Below are 10,106 nucleotides of genomic sequence, written 5' to 3' on the forward strand. Positions count from 1 at the left end.
TTTTTTTAACATTCCTCAGTATGAAACCCATTTATGGCACAGTAAATGTACTATTTAAAATGCGCATGCTCCCCTAGAATTACAGTCATAAATTTTAAACTGAGGAATGGCAGGCCAAGGGGAAGCGATCATCCTGTCCCTTCCTCCTACACTCCTTCTCTACTCCCCAAGCTGTGCTACCAGGTTGTATCTGTGATATGTATGTGGTGGAGTCTCACCCCACATGCTTTTTCAAGTACTCACATACAGTTGCATTCAGAAAGAAAGAAATCGTGCAGAAGATTCTACTCCGGGCCTCCCACTCCACTGAGTGACCTCTGAGTCCTGAGTGAACTTGAGATGAGAGAGACACATTTCTTGTGGAGCTCAGTTCTTGCTGGTCCTTCATCTCACCATGCTGAGTATGATTCTGGGGTATAAAGATAAGTATTCCTTTACAACTGGAACTGGAAGTGCAAACCCCTCACTTCAGCTGGAAGGACAGTGATAACAGGTCGACAAAACTTTATGCGATTTCTGCCTTTAGTGCAGAATTCACACCCCAATCCTCAAATTAGATGCAGCCTCTTCTATTAGTCGTGCCTCCCTGTCCAGATTATAAACAATCTGAGAGGAAAAAAAGGCAGTTTTTTTTATTTTCTCTCTTAGAAATGTGTTTGCTTTTAAATCTCTCCCAGTGACAATTAAAATATTTATCGACACAGAAGCACTTTATAAATGATTCCCTGATTTTTCTTTCAGGAGATGACCGAAATATTGAGGAGGTTTATGTGGGCGGCAAGCAGGTGGTTCCCTTTTCCAGCTCAGTCTAAGGCTCTCGGCATCCAGCAGTACTGGGATAACGTGGTTCTGCATCTCGCTTGTGCCCAGGCAGAGTTAGAAAGTCAAAAAATAGTACCTTTTTCTTGGGATGACTATCCCTTTCTGTGTCTAGTTACAGTATTCACTTGACAAATCGAAGGAAGTTGCACTAATTCTTAGCTCTCTGGTTGGGACGATTCGAAATTTCTCCCTTCTGAGCTGTTCAGATTTACTTTAAGCTCAAATGTAAGGAAATGTTATTACTAGTAGTGTCTTATGAGATTTAAGTAAAATCTACTTCATGTTTGGAAATGTGGAGAGAAAAGATGTTCCTATGAGGCTAGACATTTTGAGCTGATAAATGTGAAAACTGGAAACAGAAAATGAATCAGTGAGTATATTTTTATGAGGGAGAAAAAAGATTAAGAACAAAAATTGGAAAAATCACTTCAGATTGTGATTGAAAATTAAATACTGAGCATACTGATTTAAAAAAGAGAACTTGCTGAGTTTTAAAACATGTTTCTAGATTGACTTTGTATTCTGGAAATTTGTGCTTAATGCAATTTGCATCTCAGAGACTTGCTATTGTTGTGCTTTGCCTTCTTTGGAGATGAATTGTCAGAAATTGAATGCCACATGCTTTCTTAATATAGTTCTGTGCTTCAAAGTGTTTGACAGAAGTTGGGTATTAAAGTTTTAAAGTCTCTTAGGAATATTATTCATATAACTATATGGCATAAATAGTTGTATTTTTGTGTACTTTAAATCATCTTAGTGTATAACTGTGTGATGCTATTATTGCTTCAGTTTTATTAGAAGAGAAACACACCCCATACACAACTGTTGTGTAGACTAAACTCTTTATAAAGTGGGGCAAGCGCTGGGCATTCAGGAACTGTCAATACTAAAAGGAAGGGTTTCATTGCAATGACCTATTCTCCCCAAGAACTATGCCATAGTCACTGGAAATTTCATACCCAGATATCAACCTGTTAGAAATTTCAAATGAAGGACAAATCCTATTAAAAGAAATATAATTAAAAATCTTTAAACTCTGCATATTGAGAGCATTCTATTTTTCAATTTTATCCTATTGCCTTTTTAATTCCTAATAATTTCAGGACATTAAAATTTTAATATAATGAAAAATATATAGACATCCCACTTAATGTTTATATTAATAGGACTTAATCTGTACTAGACATCAGGGACATTAAATAAAGCAAAGAGTATTTTTATGCTGCTTACATAATTAGTGTTATTGCCTATAACCTAGTATTAAAAACAAATTATGACTATGATAAATCCTTAAGAAATATTGATGTGAATGTTATTTAAATATGATATTTTTTCATTTAACTTCAAATACTGTAAACTAACAAGAAAAAGAGTAATTTTTAAAATATATCACAATACATACCTAAGGATTAGATGTGACTCATTATTCCTTTATAGAAGAGAACTTTATGTTACATAGTTAACTCTGTATTTACAGAACTAAGAACAAAATTTCCCCTCTCATACTATAAATTTTATTCTCATGTAGTCATACTAATTCAGCAGTAATTTGCCCAGTTTTTTTCCTGGTAGAAACAATTCTAGATTTGATTGTGTATATACTACACCAAAAGACGGAACAAATTTTTGGTCTTACTTTTTAAAAAACGACTGAGTATTTTAGGATATTAAGGAACTCAGTAAATCCAACCTCTATTCTCACTGACTGTATTTCTAGAATTCTTAATTCCTGAACCATGTCAAAGATGCCCACTAAATTTCTCCCCACTTCTCTATAGTGCCAGCAAGTGTTTTCTGCTTTATCTCCCAGTCCGTGCCAAAGGAACTTGGTTACCTGGTGTCTAACAGACATGAGTGAGCTTAAGAATTTGGATGAGATGTGAAGATTCACGAATAGGCAGCAGCTTTTCCCAGCCTTTGCAAGATCCTACACTTTTACCTTCTGTAAGGGTGTACATTTTGAGGTCGAACATTAGCTTTCATTTATATTTAGGATTGATATGCAGTAAATATAAGTAAGTATAGCATCAAAAACAGGAAGAATGGCCATATACAACCACTCCATCAAACAGTAAATATATCCCTGATAGTATGTTAAGACCTGAATATCTTTTCTATTAAAATAGAATGTGTTGAAATGTTTACATGTACTTTGATCTCCCTGCATCACTTAGAACTTATGTGCTTTATTTCTATAATTGCTGTGTTTTTGAATGTTGTATATGCTTTTTGCAGTACTATTAGCCATATATGTGTCCAGATGTTCTGCACTTTGAAATGTTGCCTTGGCCTAATGTGAATTAACTTTCTGAATTGTGGAGAGGCAATCCTATTTGTCACTTTGTGTTTGAATATTTTGCTCTCTGACAGGGAAGAAGGAATTAAAACTTCTTATCAGCCCCCTCACCACACCCTGTACTATTTGCCTTAGGTTTCGTGGTATTTTTAATGGAATATACTTTAACAAGTTAAAACATATTTAATGCGATTGACTGTCATACATTTAAAAAATATTTTTGCGTCCAGAACACAAAAGCAGGCTAATCCGCTAAGGTGAATTCAATTTTCAAAAGAGAGTGAAACGTGGGATTAAGGCATGAGAGGTTGTCATTGTAAACTGAGACCACGGAGACTCTGCTTCCTTATTTATTCTCCCAGTTTCTTCTCTGATTTCATTGCCCAAGACTTTAGAATCTAAGAGAATATCTTGGAACAAACTTCCTTCGTGCTGGGAGGAGGTCTTACTAAGTTCATATTGTCAGTATCGAACCCCACTGACTCTCTTTTTTACTTCTGTGAGAATTCTTCATGGTAAAGAAAAGAAAGCGGTGGGAAAAACACTCCTGTTACGCTTAGCTGGTTTTGAGGTGTGCCCTTGAATATCCCTGTCGGCAGCTGCAGCTGAGATGTCAGAGAGGAAACAATGGGTGTGAGATCCAGCAATACATTTTGAATCTTCACTCCCAGACTCTTCCTATTTTTGAACTTTTCATCTCAGAACCAGACATACGGAAAACCTTAAAGGCAAGCTGGAAGCCACGTTGTATCAGTTCCATCTTGCGTTACACAGAGAAGATATCCAGAATCGGGGCTTCTGTAGCCTGCTGGACATCTTTACATTGTTGCCCTATTTTTAAAGTTGATGATGATGATGCCAGAAAGAATCACGTGTTTAAAAAGAGAGTTCTGAGTTATTAAAAGATGGACTAATAAATGTGTTATGGGCAATGTCTTGAAATAATTTTTAAATGGTATGGAATATTGTGAATTTTTAAGTTGTTTTTTATCCCCTGAGGCTTAAAGGAGACATTTGCAATTTCCATTTACCTAGCCATCTAGTATGACTTTGAACCCTGGCACATTTTAATGTCTCTAAAGGAAAAGCATGGAAAGAAGAGCAAAAATGAGCAGACACTATTAGGAAACCCTAGCTTTGGTCCTAATGCATGTTTTCATGCCCAGCCTCTCCTCCCTTTTCTCCCTCAGCCCTAAATGTGAGACATCAAATGTTGAGGGGTTAGTTTGTACATCAAGTCTAAACTTACTAAAATGCAAAACTCTAAAGGTCAATGATGAAACTAAATATAAATTCCAAGATGGCTTTCACAGTCCTTGGGTTTCAAGTGATTGAATACCAGGTGTCGTGTGGCAGTAGTCTACCTGGACATTTCCTACTCAAAAGCCTGTCAGAAAGCATTCTTTATCTAAAACCACCTCATGTTGTTGAACTCTTGATTGCTGCCCTGAAGAATATATATGTGTATGTATTCATGGGGACATTTTTTCTCAATATATGTATGATTTGCTTATTGTTCATCTGCTGAGTGAGCTCCTTTGTGCTTTAGACATAAATAAATGAGATTTTTGTGTTTATATTATTTTTTGTTTTGAGTTCTATCAATCTGATAGAAGGAGAATTAATCTCCTTGTAACATGAATTTTAAAAATGAAGTAGAATATTTAACTATGGGCCAACATGTATCTTTCATCCTATGATAGTCACTATACATAGCTTTTAAAAATTAAGCTATAATTTTCAACCCTTTAGAATCAGATTGCTATTGCTTTTGATTTCAGCATAGCTAATATTTTATATATATATTTAAGCCACAAAGCAGAGTGAAAAGTATCCTTTAACATTAAGAATTAGTTCACACATACATATGTACCTATGTATTTAAAAGAAGTCTCACAAAATGATGCTTTCCCTATCAGTGATACCCTGAGCTATTTTCTGTACTATTTTATTCTGTTCTGTTCTATTCTATTTTATTCTGTTTAATTTTCTTATGCTGACAGTGATTTCCGAAATTGGTTTCTTGAACCTCTAACTGGCCATCACCTGCACGTGGAAGCAGTTTCCGATGTTCTTTGAGCTGTGTGCTTTAAGTCTCCGTGGCTCCATTCTGTGATATGGGCATGACATGAGTGCCTGCCTTAGAGTCATGAGGATTAAGTAAAATAATACATAGCCAGCATTTAAGGTAGCATCTGGGACAAAGTGAGTGCTTACAACGTGGTAGTTATTATTTTAAAATGAATACAGACTGAACAGAAACAAAAATAATTTTCAATGTATTTTTATCAGTTCATTTTTTAGAATCTAAATCAAGTGATGTTATGGATCTCTCTGTACATAAAATATTTTGTAAGGATTAAATCTTATTTTTTTGGTACTATTATGTTCATTTTTTTTTTATTTATAATATGAAGCATAAGAGAGTAGTAGATCTTGTCTATAAGTTCACCCTCAATGTTCTGAGCAATTTATTAAGCACCTTTTTTTTTTTCTCCTAAAGAACTACTTAGTCAAAATACCCCAAAGAGGATTTTTATGTGCAAAATTTTGCAATGTGTGCCTAATTTGCACATGTGGGCAGTGTGAGTTCTGTAATAGACACATGCAAATTATTGCATGGTACTAAATTCAGCATTTAAATTAAACAAGGTTTAGACATAAAATAAATACCTGCCAGTAGCAAAACAGGGCCTGTGGCATTTTTTTTTCCAAGACTGCATGAAGAGGGCACTCAGTTAAAGAAACAGGACCCACAAGTAGCTGTCACCAAGAAAAGCAGGGTTTTGTTTTTTTAAAATCTTGTTTTAAAATGAGATGAGGGAAGTGGTTTCTGTTCTTTAAAGTGAAAGAACATTATTTTAAATCGTAATTACTTTTTTCACTAATTCACATTCATCTCCTTTTACCATCAAGCTTTCCTACATCATTGTAAAATTACATTAAATTTGTCATACTTCTTAAGTTTTTCATGCTTCTATATTAGTTGAGTTCCTATTTTGGGGTGGGAAGAGAGATAGATAGGTCACTAAAAATTTTTCAGTGGTAACTCAGAAAACACACACACACACACACACACACACACGCACACCACATTTTGCTAATATAAACAATGATAAAGAAAATATGAACAAATGTCATGGAGTTTTTCTTAGGTGACATGGGCACTCCTCAGTTACCTAGATTCTACATATCCCTCCAAAAAATTAAGCAAGCATTCATTCCTCTAACTGTAGAAAGAGAGCTCATAGTCACAGTAGTAAAATTGAACATAAGAGAAATAAAAGCCCAAGAAAGATTATCATTTAATCAGAGAACAAAAGGTTCTCATACACTTGCTTTAAAACTGAAACTTGTAGCTTCACTGTGAAATTAATTTCTGTTCTTTTAATCTTGGTCAGTCTTCAAATTAAACTTTTGTTTCACTGCTATCAAATAAAGCCACAACACATGAGTGAATAACTCAAGGAAGAGTTTTACTTTTGTTTTTTTGCGTGTGTGTTTTTTTGTTTTGTTTTGTTTTGTTTTGTTTTCATTTCTAAATTTGATTCCCGGAGCAACTGAGTGACTTTAGACAGCTTCGTTTTTCTTTTTTCTTTCTGCATAAGTTGATTCCATCCACACCTGACTTTGGGAACAAATGCAGGGGTGGCTTTGTGATTGAAAAGCACTTTGAAAACCATGACCGAAGTACATAAATAGATGAAGACATGAGAGGCTTTTGTTATTCCAAAAGATAAGTAAGAGGCACAGAAAAAGCAGTGCACGCAGTTTGAATTTATGAACACTTTCCTCCTGGCGGAACTATGAAGATGAATCAGGCTTGTCAAATTATGTATTCTACATTAATTTATACAACTACAACAAACTCTTCCACATCATAAACATGTCCTGGCACGATGTAATGGCACGCTATACGTTATGCATCCAGTAAATGTCATATTTACTAGTACAGCGTAAAAAATAAACTATGGAGTTTAGGTTTTTTGTGGTGGTTGTTGTTTTAAGCTTAGTGATACATTTTTTGATATCCAGGACAATTGTGAAATCTCCTGCAAGTATTGTAACTTGTAGGAGGAACAAAACCCATTATGTAGAAATATGTACAAAATTGTGTTCTCTATAAAATTGCCACCCAAATAAAATAAGAAAGAAGTCAACATAAATACATACAAAATTTTCATTTAATGTCATTTGTGGTACTGTAGACCACTTAACATGGCAATATTGATTCTAAAAGAAATCGCAATTAATCAGTCGGGATGCTCTCTTATGTTTTTTCATGTGTTGGTAAAATTGAATACTTGAAATTAATTGTTGCTTCTTTTTAAAAGATAGAAATCTATACATGCAGGAAGCATAAATAACAGCCTATTAAGTAATTTTAATTTACTAATCATGGGGTTTTAAACTATTCATTCAAGAGATATTTTATTGAGTACACACTAGATATTAGGCACAGGCCAATTTTCAGGGTTAAAAATATTCATGTCTTTGAGGAACCCAATGTGGGATGATAGATGAGGGAAATAAGTAGACAAGTCAATATATTTAGTTCATGACAGATGTATAGAGAACTAAGGGGTCCTAGAGGGGAAAGCTGGGATGTATTGGGTATACTGTGGCTGAGAAGAACAGAGGCAAAGGATAGCGCTGAATGCTCCACAGAGGAAGTGACATCTGAGCTGAGAAGAATAAGAATCTATTTTCCAAATGAAGACTCTCAAAAGGATATTCTAAAGCATGAGCAACAACAGTCATCATAAAGAGCTCGACCTCTGAAAAAAGTAAAAGGATGAAGGGGAATAACCCAATAAAGGTCACCAGGGGCGTTGATTCAAAATGAAAGTTTCCAGGCCTTTCTTCCTCAAGACTCTGATTCAATAGGTCTGGACGTGGGCCCATGAATCTGTATTATTAGGAACAAATACCTTGGTAAGGTCAGGATAGGATATAGTGAAGAGGGCCATCCTGGTGATGACAATAACCAAGTGTGGTCATAGATGTGAGCTTCTGAAGAGAGAAGAAGCAACACTGGCTGAGTCCAGAAACTGAGCCTCATGTGCAACATGGGTAATTTACCTGTTTAAGGGGCAGATATCTCATTAGCAAACATTGCTCGGCCTCACCCCAGTTGTGGGGAAAGTGATGCTGGCAGCCGTTTTCCTGCCACAAGGAGAAACCTGAGAGGGTCAACCCTGCCCATAAACACCAAGAGCTCTCTGACTCTGGGACTGGAGACAGACAATGAAGCTCCTGGGTAGGGTGACTCCCTGACCCCACAGAAGGTCCCAAGGCTGCTGTGGCTCCTACCGCTCTGCCATTTTGTGGGTACCTCATTATGTATATTGGCTTAAGCTACTGCCAGCTTTGTTTCTGTCACTTGCAAATCAAAGAACCCAGAGTAAAATCTTCTCTAGCTTCCCACCCCCTATGATGGCTGAATTCTTTAGAAACACATTATAAAGTGTTTTTTTTTTTCTTAAATAAATGAATAAATGATAAAGAAACAACTTCACCAGACATTTGGCCGCCTCTCTATCCCAAATCTTCTCAGAGGCATAGGGGCATCTGTGATGAAACCTGGCAACCTTCAAAACCCCAAACCAGCCTCCACTTACGGTTCTCTTGTTTCTCTTCAGTAAAGGTAGTGGGCACGAGGCACTCATGGCAGTCCCAGGACATACTAGGAGAGTGAGATGTTGTTTAAACAAGTAAATGGTGGCAAAGCCTCTGCAGAGACAACCACACTTCTATGACTCCATGGACTAGAGACCAATTTCAGGAGAACCTAGAGAGCCATAAGCTGAAGATAGCAGGGCCACGTGATGAAAGCAGCCTGGCTCACAAAGTCACCAGTGGAGGAGGGTCTCCCGGATCCAGGAATACATGGATTGAAAGGGGACAAACTGGCTTCACAGAAAATCCCTCAACTGTTAAGACTCTGCCATCCTGATACTGAAATCCAGGGCTGTTAGTTAATACCTGTGTTGAAGCCCTTCGGTGCTCTGCCCCTGCCCACCTGGACTGAACAGACACAAATAGGGGCAAGGGAGTGGAGCCTCCAGGGGAGGAAGAGCCCTGTGACTTTCCAGGCAGGATCAGGCTTCCCTGTTGCTAAAGGAAACTTGAACTCAGGAGAATGAGTCTCACCCAGGGCCCTGGGCACAGGAGTCCTCTATGGCAGCTGCCCCACCATGCGCCCTGACCAGCTCGTGGGCAGACAGTGGTTCATGGCATGACATGGCCTTGATCTCCTAGGCTTCCTGCAGCACCAGGTCAGGACTAGGGAAATTCTGACATTTTGACATTTTGCAACCATTTGTTTCTTCTGTAATTTTTTTTAGCCTTAATTATTCTGTTTAGGTTATCCTTTGCTATTTAAACATTTATAACTTTTATACAATCAAAAAGTTTTCATTTACAGAAAAAAAAAAAAAGTTGCATATGCTCTCCTGTCAGCAGGCAGCCGTTGCTGAACTGTCCCTTACAAAAGGTGACGTTTTCTCCACCATCACAGGTGATTGGTTATGTATTTGTACTTGATCTGAGCTAGACTAATCCAACGATCTCTTCTTGGGATTAGGATTCAGAACCCAAGTAAATCAAGTAGGTTTGCTACAGGTACCGGATCCATGATGACATTTATATTCAGAGGCTAAGTAAATATACACATTTGGGAGTGACTGGAGCCAGCAGTGGGCCAGATTAGTAAGCAGATTGAACCTGTATAGAGAAGTAGGGGAATAGGGCAGACTTGTGCCAAAAATCCAAGAAGAGACTCCCATGACCCCAGAGAAAGAAAGAAGCTGGTTTGGCCTTTTGATAACTTTTTTTCTCTTCAGTTAAGGTTCTCAAAAGGCCTGTGTGTACTTTTCTTGCTGCAGGTCCCATGAGATTTATTATATTAAATCCCCTTTAGCCTTTTTTTGTGTGTGTGTGGTATTTACACAACTTTTGAATAAAGACCTACCTGCCATTAAAATGG

General features: G+C 37.1%; 1 protein-coding gene across 3 annotated transcripts in view; it reads left to right on the top strand.

Moving 5' to 3' along the window:
* GDA (guanine deaminase) overlaps positions 1-9,437 on the top strand; it is an 80,981-nt gene extending 71,544 nt beyond the window's left edge. The window contains exon 13 of one of the 3 annotated variants that reach the window (XM_039840246.1): positions 742-4,695. In XM_039840246.1, coding sequence (XP_039696180.1) covers positions 742-951 — 210 coding nt within the window. In that variant the 3' untranslated portion in view covers positions 952-4,695. Of the gene's footprint in view, positions 1-707; positions 4,696-8,760 lie in introns of those variants that run through there. The other 2 variants (XM_039840401.1, XM_039840323.1) reach the window with 2 other exon arrangements.
* The last annotated feature ends 669 nt before the right edge of the window (positions 9,438-10,106 follow it).

The sequence above is a fragment of the Pteropus medius genome, unplaced genomic scaffold, assembly GCF_902729225.1.
Source record: "Pteropus medius unplaced genomic scaffold, Ma_sr-lr_union100, whole genome shotgun sequence".
Taxonomy (NCBI): domain Eukaryota; kingdom Metazoa; phylum Chordata; class Mammalia; order Chiroptera; family Pteropodidae; genus Pteropus; species Pteropus medius.